Source organism: Cricetulus griseus, chromosome 2 (assembly GCF_003668045.3).
Source record: "Cricetulus griseus strain 17A/GY chromosome 2, alternate assembly CriGri-PICRH-1.0, whole genome shotgun sequence".
In the NCBI taxonomy this organism is placed as follows: Eukaryota; Metazoa; Chordata; class Mammalia; order Rodentia; family Cricetidae; genus Cricetulus; species Cricetulus griseus.
The window spans coordinates 13874362-13889513 of record NC_048595.1 but is presented as its reverse complement, the minus strand read 5'-3'; the positions used below and the strand labels follow the sequence as shown (position 1 = coordinate 13889513).

The following is a 15152-nucleotide window of genomic DNA, read 5'->3' as shown; positions in this document are numbered from 1 at the left end:
GGGCAGCTTGAGATCTACGACATGATCGGACAGGCAATCAGCAGCTCCCGCCGTGCTGGTGGTGAGGTAAGAGGCCTCTGGGCTGCAGTTACCTTCTCTTGGGTGTGAATTTCCCGCTGACGTTTGGTTTTGTCCTTTCTCCCCAGCACTTCCAGAACTTTCAGCTCTTGGGCGCCTGGTGTCTGCTGAACAGCCTCTTCCTCATACTGAATCTTAGTCCCACAGCCCTAGCTGACAAGGGGAAAGAGAAGGACCCATTGGCTGCCCTCCGAGTCAGAGACATCCTTTCTCGTACGAAAGAGGGAGTAGGCTCTCCAAAGCTGGGGCCTGGCAAAGGGTATGTTTCTGCCTCTGACCTCCACTTCTGGACGCTGTGCTTGCTGTGCTCCTATTGCTCAGGGGTGATGAGCTGCTGACCCCACATCAGAGCCTGTTTGTTTGCTTTCATGCTGTAGATTGTATGTAGCCAGGGCCTGAGCATGCTAAGTACACTCTGCCCCTTGCTCTGGATAGGTCTTGGTTGGTTCTGATCCCGTTTTTTCATCTTTGAGAGGCGGAAAGAATATCTGATGTGTGTGCTCTGAGTTTTTAGCAAGTTCAGATCAAAAGATGAGATGTGTATCAGGTAGTGGTTGCTCACGCCTTTAATCTCAGCAGTCAGGAGGCAGAGGCAGGCTGATCTCTGTGAGTTTGAGGCCAGCCTGGTCTACAGAGTAAGTTCCAGGACGGGGGGAGGCGGGGGGAGATGAGCAGCGCTTGCTGGAAGGAGATAACAATGAATGTAATTAATGTGTTGCTCAGGTGGTTCCTTAAATTGAGTCATTGTGGATTTTATTTATTCTTTTAATTCTTTTTATGTGCTTAGTTTTAATTATTACTTTCAAAATTTATTTTATGAATCTTTTGCTTGCACACACATTTGCATGCCACACATCTGCCTAGTAACCACAGAAGTCAGAAGAGGTCATCAAATCCTCTGGAACTGGAATTATGGATGGTTGTGATTCACCATGTGGGTGCTGGGATCTAAACCTATATCTTTTGCAAAAGCAGCGAGTTCTTGTGAAGAAAAGAGGCCAGAGCAAGAGAATAGCAGGAGTTGTGCTGTGTTTGGGTAGGAATTGTTGAGGTTGAGGTGGAAGTTGAAGAAGCATTAGCATCAGCAGACTCAATGTACCACCGCAAGTGTTTGTGTGGAGCTAGGGAGCTAACTCAGCTGCTAATAGGCTTGTTGTGCAGTCCTAGAACCCATGTAGCCTTGTAACCCCAGCACTCAGGTTGTCAGGCTTGGCAGGAAGCACCTTTACCTTCTCAGTCATCTTGCCAACCCGCAAAAAATTAATTCCTTAAAAATTTAACCATCCCCCCCCAAAAAAAAACTCCAAATAGTATAAACCATTGTTAGCTGGACAGTGGTGAAGCACACCTTTAATCCCAGTACTTGGTGTGGCAAAGATAGGTGGCTCTCTGTGACTTTGAGGCCAGCTTGGTCTACAGAGCAAGTTTCAGGACAGCCAGGGCTACGCAGTAAAACACTGTATCTGGAAAAAAAATTAACTGTTATTTAAATACTAGCATGTTTTATCTAACAGTTTTGAATTGATATGAAATAGTTTCATTTGGAAGCGGTTCTTACCCTGAAGCATGTAGATCCTGTAACAGTCAGTAACTGGGCTTCGGGAATGAGCTGCAGGGCTAGGGTGATTTTTATGTGTATAGTATTCCTGCCTTGGTGGAAAGGTCTGTAGATCCCGAAAGGGGTTTAGGATGCCTGAATGGTGACATAACAGCTATTTGTGTCTGAGGTTGTGCTTCATTGTTAATGATTTTAAGGTCTGTGTTTCTGTTTTCATTTATTTAGGCATCAGGGGTTTGGGGTACTCTCGGTGATTCTGGCAAACCATGCCATCAAGCTGCTGACATCTCTCTTTCAAGACCTGCAGGTGGAGGCGCTCCACAAGGTGAAGAGGCTGTTCTTTGGAGTCTGCAGATCAGTTTGGGGTTTACTTGGGGTGCTAGCTGGAGCCATCAGTGAGGGTTCTTTCTTACCAGGGTAATATGACTAATTCACCTCTGGTTTTGTTATCTTCAGGGCTGGGAGACAGATGGTCCCCCTGCAGTCCTGAGCATTATGGCCCAGAGCACCTCCACACAAAGGATCCAACGGCTGATTGACTCTGTCCCACTGACAAACCTGCTCCTGACTTTACTTTCAACATCATACAGAAAGGTGGGTCAAATCAAGCCGTTCATAAACAGAGTAAGTTGACAAGAGTATGGTGTTTGTAAATGTAGACTGTGGCAATAGTTTTGGAAAGGAAGCTTACCTAGAACCCCTCTCTTCTCCTTTCCTGCCTCCCTTTCTTAAGGTCTCTCTGTTGCCTAAGCTGGACTTTACATTCCTGCATTCAGGTGATCGTCCTGCTTCAACCTCCTGGGATTACAGACACATGCTGTCATTGTACCCAGCTTGATAAAGCTTCTTGGAGCTTTGGAATCAGTTATTGATTGCCAGTGTTAGATATATGCTGACCGTTGGTGACTTGTAGTGACAAGTCTGAAGCAGAAGCAGGGTGGACATTCCAGGAATGCACTTTTACATTCTTTGGCAATGTCTCTGGTTATGAGTGCTTATGTAAGATAAAGCCACGAGAGTCCTGCGTGGGGAAAAGCAACTGAGATATGGAGACACTTGTAGGTCGTTAAGGAGATGAAATGTCCCACCTCTGTTTTGGGTTTATGTGTTGTGCAACCTTGTGGTTTCCCTAGGCATGTGTCCTGCAGCGGCAGAGGAAGGGCTCCATGAGCAGTGATGCCAGCGCCTCCACCGACTCCAACACGTATTACGAGGATGACTTCAGTAGCACTGAGGAGGACAGCAGCCAAGGTAGCTAGAGATAGCCCTCCAACTCCTGTGCTTCTCTGTCTCACCTTTGTATTTATGTGTTCTCAGAACTGATGTGCTGTTGAAGAGTAGCTTGAGGGGCAGGGAGTGCTGCCAAAGTGCTTGCCTAGAATGTGTGATGCCCTGGGTTGGATCCTCAGCCTGGTAAACCAGGTGTGGTGTACACACCTAGTATCCCAGCACTAGGGAGGCAGGAAGAGGGGTAGATGATCAAGGGTATTATTGACTAGTTAAGTGAATTAGAGGCCAGCCTGGGCTACATGAGACCGTTTTAAAAATACTAAGTTGAGTGTAGAATACTAAATTATAAATACTGCTTTCAACCAAGCCCATGTAGCTTTTCATTTCTGTCAGAATCTAAATACAGCTTAGTTGCTTGTGTTTCCTCTTCTGTTGACCTATGCTGGGACTTCTGCCCTCTCTGTGCAGGTCAAAAGGTCATGTGGCAGGGGGGCTGGTTTTTACCAGGGATTTGTAGCTTAGGTATGAGAGAAGATTAGTTCTCAGTTTCCCGTTCATGGTCAAGTTTGTGGGATAGGGTGAAACACCAAGGGTATGATTCTTGGCATTTGGGCATCTGTCATCTGGTGAGACTAGTTTGCTCTTGTAATGCTTGGCTTCTTTCCAGGCAGACAGATAAGAGGAAATGGTTTCTCTTCTGTTGTTGAACTCTTTAAAAAATTCGGTTTTATTGCACTATAACTTGTATACAATAAAATGGAAGCACTTTATGTATCCATTTAGTTGTCTTGGCAGGTTGACAGGGTCTGTCCCCATCCTCCGCATCAGCATCAGCATGCCCTGTGGTCTTTTGACTTAGCACTTTCAGAAAACAGGTTCATGCACACACAGATGGTTATTTTTGCCACTTTCTCTTTCTCTTCAGATGATGACAGTGAGCCTATTTTGGGGCAGTGGTTTGAGGAGACCATCTCTCCCAGTAAAGAGAAAGCTGCACCTCCACCTCCTCCACCTCCCCCTCCCCTGGAGAGCTCTCCTCGGGTTAAAAGCCCCAGTAAACAGGCCTCTGGTGAGAAGGGCAACATCTTGGCCAGTCGCAAAGATCCTGAGTTGGTAAGAGTGGATTCTGAGGTTCTGGTGGTGGGGGAGGAGGGTTATTTCCGTCTATGGTTGAGCTGAGAAGCAGACCATCTGAGCTAAAGCCTCTGTGTAGGACTTGCAGGGAGTAATTATGTGTCATTAAATAACTTGTTTCCAGTGCTGATTTGAAGCTTCCTTTTTCCTCTTGATGGTTCTGGGTCAGAATCTGCATGTCTCCTTGTTGGGGAGTGATTGAACCCTTCCTGAAAGGTGTTGTGAAAGTGTTTTCAAAGCCTGCAGCCTAGGTCTGCTGCATCAGAAACGCTTACTTATTGACTCAGCTAATATTTATTGATTATCTTTTGTGTTTCAGTCCCTATTCTGATAGTTTATCAGTAAATGAGTCATGTATAATCTTTTCATGTAGCTTCCTATTTCAAGGTAATGTGCATAAACCATTTATAGAATCATTTAATAGTTTTTATAATAATGAGATATCAATTTAATAATAAAGGTAAGAATGTGTATATGTGTAATAGTCATTGATGTAGGGGGTCGGTCTCCAGTATGATACTAGTAGTGTCTGGAGCTGGACATGGTGGGCTCTGAGGCCCTGCCTCACACAGTGTTTTCTGAGGGGCTGGACGTTGGTGGTGCATGCCTTTAATCCCAGCACTTGGGAGGCAGAGGCAGAGGCAGATGGATCTCTGTGAGTTCGAGACCAGCCTGGTCTACAGAGCAAGTTCCAGTACTGCCAGGGCCACACAGAGAAACCCTGTCTCGAAAAACAAAAACAACAACAACAACAACAAAAAGGACAGTGTTTTCTGAGGTCGGATCAAGTGGGTGTTCCATTTTGTGCAGCTGATTCTCATGGATATGGTCCTACTGTAAGAATTAAGCAATAGCCTTCAGTTTTGGCATGAGGGCTTCTGGGCTTGTATACTACTATTATACAAATACTTGTATAATACTGTGACACTGATCTCAGTTGTTTTCTATTCCTTTTAGTTCTTAGGTCTGGCTTCCAACATCCTGAACTTTATCACATCGTCCATGTTGAATTCTCGGAACAATTTCATCCGGAACTATCTTAGTGTGTCTCTTTCAGAGCACCATATGGCCACTCTGGCCAGCATCATTAAAGAGGTGGACAAAGATGGACTCAAAGGTCAGTGGAGAGGCTGGGTGTTGTTACAGGGCACTTATGGTTCCAAGTTCCTGAGTAACTGTATCCCTCTGTCCTAAGGGTCATCAGATGAGGACTTTGCTGCTGCTCTCTATCACTTCAACCACTCCCTGGTAACTTCTGACCTACAGTCCCCGAACCTTCAGGTTGGTGTCTACTGTGGCTGCCGAGGCAGGAACACCTCACCTTCCCCGGGATGTGGTGGTTCTCATGATTGAAGGATGCTTGTTTTTACTCTGCTGGACAGAGCTTTGCTTGGGTGTTCTGTGTTCCTCTCTGTAGTGGTTAGGATATTAGGAAGAAAAAGATGTTCTTTTCCCTAAGTCATGAAGTTAAAAGAAAGGAAGAAAACAGCTAAACTAGCTCCCGTGCTTCTCATAGTAGACCAGTAGTCAGAACTCGCCAAAAGTAATTTACAAAGTAAGAGTGACAGTTGTTTACCAGTCTGATGAGGAAAATACAAAGTTAAAGGCACTGTAAAAGTGGCCATCACGTCACAGGAGATATGCTTCCCTTACAAATCTATCACCAAAACTGAGTCCAGGACCTTGACTGAACATGAAACTGCATGATTCCCTCCCTACTGAAGTAGGTGATGGTTTGAACCCTAAGTCTCAAGGTCCTCATTTCTTTAGTGTCACATATATCTATACTCCTCAAATTAAAACGCTTTTAGCTATAGTGAATGGCATTATGTGCTTTGCTTCTCACTTAGTATTAATCATAGATGTCTTTTGCCAAGATTCGTCTGTAGCGAATATTTCTTAGTCCTTATTTACACTGTCTATAACAGAGTATTCTGTATTATTTACACTGCTGTGTGATACCTGTTGTGCTTGCATAACACAACAGCTTGATGAATACAGCTTGATTCATCTTCTCTATTTCCACGAGATGCATTTGAATTGTGTCCAGGCTTATTGCATTCCAGATATTGCTATGGTCTTTCTTACTTGTGTTCCCTGTGATGTGTGGAGGAGAGTAGTTCTCTTGGGGCTGTCACTTGGAGTAGAATTGCCAGGTTATTCAGTGTGCGTCAGTACATCAGGCCACACTGCTGTACAACGACTGCAGTTTTCACTCCCGCTAGCTAGGTGTCAGGTCATGTGGATTTATACCCTTTTCTCACATTCGGTAGTGTCATATTTTGATGATAACTTGGCTGTTTTTATTAAGACTTGAGTTGTTTTAGTTTTACTAAGATTTCTCTCTAGCTGTGGCTAACTTGGGACTCTAGCCTAACCTGGCCTTAAACTCTTGGCAGTCCTCCTGTATTGCCTAGGATTACAGGCCTGTGTCATTGCTCCAGCAGGCAATTTTTTTGTTTTTTGTTTTTTTTTGTCATGGGCAAAGTTAGTTTTAACTTATTTTTAATGTACACAAGGAGATGTTTTAAAATGTGGATTCTGGGTCAGGGGTGGAGCTGGTACAGCACATGCCTGCTCATGCAAGGCCCTGGCTTTGATTCCTGAACCCCAGACAAAAGGATGATTTCTTCTGTATACTGTTCCTTCCCCCAGTGCCAGTTAGTCAGGAGGATCTCCAAGTCTGACCTGAAACTATTTTGAAAGTTGTTCTGTTACTGTTAATTATATCAGTGTCTGCTCAGATTCGAGGCAAGAGGATGGCAGATTCAAGGCTGTCCCCTGGCAACGTCATGAAACTTTTATCTAAAAAAATCCAAACAAAGCGATTATTTCAGCAGACAGCAGATGTACTGTATTTTAGGAGCTTGCCAGTTTCTCCCAAAGGAATAAAACCTAGGAAGCTATTGGAAAAAGTTAAATTCTCAGATTCCCAAAATGTTTGAGAGAACCCTTAAAGTTTTCCTCTGTTGTTTAAAAAGATGGTTGTGAAATGTATTAACCCTGCCTATTGTTAAGAGAAATACTCTATTGTGGCAGGAAGGAAATATAGGTTGAGTGAGCTGTTCAGTGTGTGGCTTCTGCAGCAGCTTCCCAGACTGTCTGAAGCTGGTCCTGCAGTGCTCAGTTTCTTCCCCAGTGGAGTTTACTTAGGGAAGTTTCAGAGTTCATAGTCTTGTCCTGCCTACTTGTCTAGAGAACAGAGACGAAATGCTTTTCTCTGGACTGGAATCCCTAGGCCTCTCATAGTGATGTTGCTCTCGGCATTTGAGAGGGAGCTGCCAACTTGTGTGGACTGCTGACGTCATGGCACAGGGAATTCCCAACTTCTTTTCATCCTTGTCTGTTAGGGGGCTGTAAGTTCCCTGGGAAACTGTATGCATTGCTGTCAGTGCAGTGCTTGGCCATCGAGTGACTCCCTGGTACTGAAAACAGCCCTTGAGATCCATGATACTGAATTTCAAGGAGTTGCATTATCAAGGATATTGCAGAATACAATTTTGTTTGTCAGACTTAGAAATTTCTTCTAGTTGCTTGGCACTGGTGGTACACACCTTTAATCCTAGTACTCAGGAGGCAGAAGTGGGCAGATGTTTTGAGTCGAAGGCTAGCCTGATCTACAAAGTAATTATCAGGACAACCAGGGCTACACAGAGAAACCCTGTCTTGAAAAAATAAAATAAAATAAAAAAGAAAAGAAAGAAAATAATTTCTTCTAGCATGATTTGTTTCTTTCAAAGCCATATGGCAAATCAGACATTTGTGTGGTGTTTCAGTGGCACCTGCTCACTGTGTGTATTTGCACTTAGTTCCTCAGGAGGGATACTCAGCTGGAGTAAGGACTGCTGTGGTTCTCCTTCCTCAGGGATTGTTGGCTGCAAGTCCATGAAGGGGAGGGAACAGAGCAAGTGAGCAGGGTCACATGGCTATTGAGTTGACAAGTCAGCTCTCTAGGAAGACAGTTTAAGTATTATAGCTCTACTTTATTCCAGAACTAGAGGGGGATATAAAGGCTGGGCCAGTGGCTGGGCATCACCTAACTTGCATTAAACATCACACTCCTATCATAAAGCTCCTAGTACAAGTCATAGTTACATATGGGCAGCCGGAGGAGAGCTCTAACAGGGAACTATGCCAAGGGTCACACTAGAGATAAATCAGGCATCCAGGGTTAGGGACAACTTTAAGATAAGGTCAGGCCTCCAGGCTTAGAGCCCTTCTCCAAATAAGGGCAGGTAGGATGTCTGCTGGGGAGGGAGTCCTCCATGTTGCCGAGCTCTGAGAGAGCTGCCAGGCCATGGTAACTGTAACCATTGACCAGCAGGGCTTTTCAATAGATGGCCCTGCTGAGTAACACATAGTGGCTTCTCATGGGCAGCATTTCTCTATTTAACACTATTACCACTTGTCAGATACCCAAGGAGTGAGAGAGAGAGAGAGAGAGAGAGAGAGAGAGAGAGAGAGAGAGAGAGAGTGTGTGTGTGTGTGTGTGTGTGTGTGTGTGTGTGTGTGTGTGTGTGTTTGTCCCGTATGTTACTTGTCTGAGTTAACTAGCTGTAAATGAAGCACTCAGCCAGTTGTGCCAGGGCTTCACAGAGAGACTCTGTCTGAAAAAAACAAGAACAAAAACTAACAGTCTATCCACTGTGACATCTATTGAGTTTCCTTCTGAAGGCACCAACTGTTCACTTCCCAGCCTCTTTGAAAACTGCCGTGATTCACTGTCTCCAAGCACTTGTCTTTTTCCAAAGCCTGTTGTAGACACTAATTAAGCTGCAGGTGTAATTGGGGTTCATTGTATTTTTCTCATTTGTTGGACAACATGGTTTTTCTCCAGATTTCTTCTAGACATAATACTGCCAAGTCCTTTTCTTGTTCATTATTCAAAAAGGAGCGTTGGTAAATGTATATCACCTTTTGACTTGTTCTGTGTCTCTTTTTCCTTCAGAATACACTGCTACAGCAGTTGGGAGTTGCTCCTTTCTCTGAGGGTCCTTGGCCCCTGTACATTCACCCCCAAGGCCTCTCTGTGCTTTCCCGCCTCCTGCTTATCTGGCAACATAAAGCTGGAGCACAAGGTGATCCTGACGTCCCAGAATGCCTGAAAGTGTGGGACAGGTAAGACCCTAACAGGTCTGGGGATGATTGAGTGCTATGTGTAAGGGTTTGACTGGTTGGCGATCTCGCTGTAAGAACCTGCTGTCTGTATTTAGGAGGGGTGGAGAAGTGATGGGGGAGTTTGGCAGATGTTTTGTTAAACAGTGTGGTCTGGGAAAAGACGCTTCCTGTAGCCATGGAAGATTTGGTTACAATTGTCATTCAGAGCCTGGATTCCAAAGATGACCAGTCTCCTGGAGGAGAAAGGCGGCATGCCCTTGGTTAGTGTGCTTCCTACATGAGCCCATTTAGAGTGGTGCGGTGCACTCTCAGTTTTGGATACATTTTAAAAAACTTGTTTCCTTGGGGGGAGCTCAGCTTAATCACCTAAATCCTCCTTAGGTGGACCTTTTTTTTTTTTTTTTTTAAACATGGTTAGGCTTCAAAGCAGTTTGTTTTCCTAAAAGGCTTTGCACTTCTATCCCCCAGCCTAGGATCACATAGCTGTAAATGTTGGATTTGTAAGACCATAGCCCTGTTTGAATGCCAGAGGCCCACTGTGTTCTTTGTGGCAGTCTTGCAAACAGGTTCCTGGGAGCTGGGGATGAAGGGAAGGGCACCCGTATTAAAGTGCAGATCTCTTTCCTAAAAGCCAAAGTACATACAGGCAGTTGACTGTGCTTATTCCTTGTTTTATAAAGGCTCTTCTGACAAGTTCCCAGATACAATATTCCTTTCCCCACCCCCCTCTGTCTCCCCTCCTCCTGCCTGGCTTAGAACTATGTGGGTGTGTGTGTGTACATACACACACAGTTGCATGTAGAGGTCAGAGGACAACTTGTGGAGTTGGTTCTTTCTTACTATGTGAGACTTGGGGTTATAAAAAGGGGTGACAGACTTGGTGGCAAACGTCTTAGCCCCACTGAGCCATCTTGCTGGCCCACATCTGACTTTTTGGCTTCTCTGCACTGGCTTTTCTCTTTTTTAGCTTGTTCTCCTTCCAGCACTGGATGTTGTAATCTTGGGCTTGTTCTGGGCTTTCTCCACCAGACATGCTCCCCTTTTCTCTGTGCCAGGTTTTTGTCTACAATGAAGCAGAATGCACTGCAGGGGGTGGTGCCCAGTGAGACAGAAGACCTGAATGTCGAGCATCTGCAGCTGCTCCTCCTCATCTTCCACAGCTTCTCTGAGAAGGGCCGCAGGGCCATCTTCACTATGCTGGTGCAGAGCATCCAGGAGCTGAGTGTTAACATGGAGGTGCAGATGCGCTCCGTGCCGCTAACCCTGGCACGCCTCCTTTTGATCTTCGACTACCTGCTTCATCAGTACTCCAAAGCTCCCATGTACCTGTTTGAGCAGGTGAAGAGACCCACACCATTTCCTCGCTCTCCTTCTTTGCAGGCAATAAGGTTTTATTTGTGGCTAGGAAGGCTTTATGAGTGGGGCTAGTTTAAGTCTTTGGGACTGGACTTTCTGTTTAGCCTGAAGTGATACCGGGGACTACTTGATGGGGTTGTTGCTGGGTGGTGTCCTCTTGTTCGCTCATGTGGCTTGTCTACTTGCTGCAGCACCCTCAGCTTTGGCCCTGCATGTGTATTAGTGCCTGAGGAAGGGTCCCACAGTAAATGCTCTAATTGTAGTCCTTTGTGAAGACACAAAAGAGGTTGAGAGGGTAGGTTAAGAGGTGCTGTGCCTAACAGTGTTTAGACTAATTCATGGAGCATCGTTCCCCATGATGTACTATCAAAAATTACTTTCTAAAAGAAATCACAGAAAAATCTTCAAATTTTCATTTTCATTTGATGCTAACAGGTATTGGTATTAGTAGATCTGTTATTGGTGTGAAAAGCAGATGGTGGCTGTATATCCTTAACTCGAGTGTCTGTGTTTCAAAGGTGCAACACAACCTGTTGAGCCCCCCTTTTGGGTGGGCAAGTGGATCCCAAGACAGTAGCAGCCGCCGGGCCAACACTCCACTTTATCATGGGTTCAAGGAAGTAGAAGAAAACTGGTCCAAACACCTTTCGTCAGGTCAGAAAGAACATTGACAGCAAGAGGGTGGTGCCTGCTGGTCCTGTGGGTGGCATTGCATCTGTAGCTCAGTGGCTCCTGGAGGAGCTTTGGCCCTGGGCCTCAGTCTCCCCCTTGAGGGTGGACCATCACCTGCCAGTTCAGAAAAGTTGTAGAAATTGACTTTCACATGCCTCATAGTTGGTTAACAAGCTCATCATTTTCCAGATGCAGCCCCACAACCCAGGTTCTACTGTGTCCTATCCCCAGAGGCCTCTGAGGAGGATTTGCACCGGCTCGATTCTGTGGTACTGGAAATTTTCTTTTTTTTTCTTTCTCTTGTCCTTTTTTTCTTTATTTCTTCTCATAGAATTTTCTTTTTCCTTTATTTTTATTATTCTGGGATTTCTTTTTCTTTTCCTTTTTCTGCCTTTCTTTTTTCTTCTTTTCCTCTTTTTAATGCATTAGGGTTGCAGGGCGGTAGTGGCGCATGCCTTTAATCCCAGCACTCAGGAGGCAGAGACAGGTAGATCTCTGTGAGTTCAAGGCTAGCCTGGTGTACAAAGTGAGTTCCAGGACAGGCTCCAAAGCTATGGAGAAACCCTGTCTCGGTAAACAAAAGAGAAAAAAAAAGTTAGGGTCTTTCCTTATGTTCTTAAGCTGGTTTTGAAAGCATGAGGGAGGTCAAGCAATCATCCTGTCTCAGCTTCCTGAGTAGCTGGGTTTATAAGGTCTGCCCTGCCCTGCCCTGCCCTGCCCTGCCCTGCCCTGCCCTGCCCTGCCTGCCCCCTGCCCTGCCCTGCCCCCTGCCCTGCCCTGCCCTGCCCTGTCCTGCCCTGCCCTGTCCTGCCCTGCCCTGTCCTGCCCTGGTCAGATGCTCCCCACTACTCCACACATACTAGCATTTGAGTATCAAAAATGTAACAAATCATTTAACAAAATGGTTGCCTTACTCTCATTCTAAAGCCTGATCTGTGTGCTTGTATTAATACACAAACTCAAGTGTAACCCCCCCCTCCCCAATTGGCAGTCTGCTGCAAGGAGAAACCAATTAAAGATAAGTAGATGAGATGTTTTTACAATCAGGAGACTAAGTGATCATGCAGGGTCAGTAGCAGAAAATGTTTCAAGTTGAAGGGAAAAAAGTTTTTTTTCTTACTGTGGTAGTTCACTGGCCTGGAACTCAGATTCTCCTGCCTCATTGCCCTGAGTGCTGGAATCAAAGGTGTGCAATACTACCTAGATCTAAATTTTTGTTCTTTCTTGGTATTAGGCATGTGAAGTTCTCTTCTCCAAGCTTGTCAAGTATGATGAGCTTTACACCTCGCTGACAGCCCTGCTTGCAGCTGGTTCTCAGCTTGATACAGTCAGGAGGAAGGAAAATAAGAATGTGACAGCCCTGGTAAGACTGTGGAGAGTGGGGAGGGGCTGGGTCCATGTGTGATGGTTGATCATTTCAACCTGAAGTTTTTTTGTAGGCCTGAGCTCTTCATTCCACTTTGGTTTGCAAAACTGACAGTTTCTGTAGCATTTCTATATAATTTGCATGGCTCTGTCAGCTGTACTTTTAGGTCTTGGTTAATGTTGAGAGAAATGTGATTGAGGGTTGGTGGCTGCCCCAGTGTCAATGGCTGGTTGTTGTGTCATGTGAGAAGGCTCACACTTGAGCTTTCTTTGGCCTATGAGTGCATGTGGGTTTCTAGATGCCTTATAACAGTTCTGCACACTTCCATGCTGTTTACTGAAGGGCTGGCTGATTGAGGTCCTACCCAGCTCCCTTCCTCTCCCTTGGTTAGATGGTAAAGTACCAGGAAGCCAGAGCTGTCTGAGAGCAACCTCCTAGCTTCTCAGTGTGCAGAACAGAGCAGAGTGTCGTAGTGTAGCTGCCTGTTTGGTTTAATGCTCTGGGGGCTCCCAGTTCACAATGGCACATGGTTCCCTGTGTGCTGTGATGTTCTGGGGGCTCAGTTCACAATGGCACATGGTTCTCTGTGTGCTGAGATGTTCTGAGGGCTCTCAGTTCACAATGGCACATGTTCCCTGTGTGTTGTGATGTTTTGGGGACTCAGTTCACAATGGCACATGGTTCCCTGTGTGCTGTGATGTTCTGGGGGCTCAGTTCACAATGGCACACGGTTCTGCTTGAAAGGCTATCTTTTGGAACAGTTGTTACATTAGGGAGATCTTGAACATGCCACATGCTTCCTCTGCTTCCGTTCACCTCTTTAGGAGGCCTGCGCCCTGCAGTATTACTTCTTGATACTCTGGAGGATCTTGGGGATTTTGCCACCTTCAAAGACTTACATGAACCAACTGGCAATGAACCTACCTGAGATGAGTGAATGTGACATCTTACACACTCTGCGGTGGTCATCCCGCCTCCGGATCAGCTCCTATGTCACCTGGATAAAGGTGCCACAGGGGAGCTCAGTGCTGTGAGGGAGCGAGCGTCACAGACAACTTGCTTCACACTATGGGGATTTTTAAAGTTAATGAAAGCTTTTGGACTTCCAGGTTATTTTCCTAAACACTTGTTCTTGCTGTCCAAACAGGATCACCTTATCAAACAGGGCATGAAGCCCGAGCATGCTGGCTCTCTCGTAGAACTGACCTCCACCAAGTGTAACTCGGTGAAATACGATGTTGAGATTGTAGAGGAGTACTTTGCGCGACAGGTGTGCTACTGTTCTAACCCTAGCAACGGAATGGGCTCTGCCACAGCCTTTGCCACAGCTAATTATTATCCTGGGTGTTTTTAAAGATCTCATCATTCTGCTCCATCGACTGCACCACCGTCCTGCAGCTCCATGAGATCCCTAGTCTGCAGTCCATCTACACCCTGGACGCAGCTATCTCAAAGGTCCAGGTCTCTCTGGATGAGCACTTTTCTAAGATGGCTGCAGAGACTGATCCTCACAAGTCATCTGAGATCACCAAGAACCTCCTTCCAGCTACGCTGCAACTCATCGACACCTATGCCTCGTTCACTAGGTACGGAGACTAGCTGAGAGATCTCTGGGGTCTTGGCCTGTACCCCTCCTTGTGTGCCAGTTTTGCTTTTTCCTCTGTGGTACAGAGTGTAAAGGGGTGACCAAGAGGGAAAGTCCCAGTACATTGAATTTTTAGAATTCTGTGAAATACTTGTATAAGTTAGTTCTAGGCTACAGAGGATAGGCTGTTTTCTGAGTGGGAATGGCGGGCTTCTAGTTTTTGATACCTAGATGTAGGAGCAAGTATTAACTCTGTTTTGAAACAGTCTCATTCTGGTTTGCTCCCAAGCTCATAGCAGTCCTTCTGTCTCCGCCTCCTAGATGCTGGGCTTATAGGCCTGAGAGACAAATATTCCTTAATGGGTTGGAGGGTATTCCAAAATGTTTCTCTTTCTTCAGCAAACTTTGCAAACTGCATGTCCTATACAGTTTGCTCAGCAAATGATTCAATATATACAAATTGGAGTTCACCCGCAAATTGAGACTTCTAGTTTTTCTTAAATTAGAACTAGGAAATTCTGTCCTCCGTACTGGGAGAGAAAAGAAGGAAAGCCAGGCTTGCTCGCCAATGTCTGTAATCCTAGCACTTAGGAGGTGGAAACAGGAATAGTTGATTCAGCTACGTGAGACCCATATTCTATACTTCTTAACCCCCAAAAGTGATTCTGAACAAGTATGAGTAAGCTGGCAAAACTAGCCTCTACACAGCAGTCATGGGGTGGCATGGAGGAGTGTTTCTCCTTTCAGCAGGTCCTGCCTGACCTTCTTAAGTTCATTGTCTATTGGGGTCCCTGGGATCTTATTGTTTAATCCTTGTTCTGTGATAATTGTTGACAGGGACCTGGATCAGTGTAACTGAAGTAATCTTGTCCTTTAGTGTCAGTGCCTTGCAGATGGAGGCAATTATTCTCCTTTCTCTGCCTCCCGAGTGCTGGGATCAAAGGCGTGCGCCACCAATGCCTGGCTCACCTGGCTTATTTTTTAAAAAAATAAATCTTCTCAGTGCATATGTATGTGTGTGTGTGCATGCATATATGTATGTATATATTGTTGGT

General features: G+C 45.5%; 1 protein-coding gene across 9 annotated transcripts in view; it reads left to right on the top strand.

Moving 5' to 3' along the window:
* The window catches only part of Ubr4 (ubiquitin protein ligase E3 component n-recognin 4), a 111914-nt gene that overhangs the window by 16093 nt on the left and 80669 nt on the right, over positions 1-15152 (top strand). For 8 of the 9 annotated variants that reach the window (XM_027399859.1, XM_027399861.2, XM_027399863.1 and 5 more), the window contains exons 10-25: positions 7-66; positions 147-337; positions 1862-1961; positions 2093-2230; positions 2770-2887; positions 3792-3979; positions 4958-5117; positions 5196-5281; positions 8949-9118; positions 10174-10456; positions 10993-11128; positions 11336-11415; positions 12381-12509; positions 13337-13519; positions 13660-13782; positions 13869-14098. In XM_027399859.1, coding sequence (XP_027255660.1) covers positions 7-66; positions 147-337; positions 1862-1961; positions 2093-2230; positions 2770-2887; positions 3792-3979; positions 4958-5117; positions 5196-5281; positions 8949-9118; positions 10174-10456; positions 10993-11128; positions 11336-11415; positions 12381-12509; positions 13337-13519; positions 13660-13782; positions 13869-14098 — 2375 coding nt within the window. The remainder of the gene's footprint in view (positions 1-6; positions 67-146; positions 338-1861; positions 1962-2092; positions 2231-2769; positions 2888-3791; positions 3980-4957; positions 5118-5195; positions 5282-8948; positions 9119-10173; positions 10457-10992; positions 11129-11335; positions 11416-12380; positions 12510-13336; positions 13520-13659; positions 13783-13868; positions 14099-15152) is intronic. The other variant, XM_027399858.1, reaches the window with a different exon arrangement.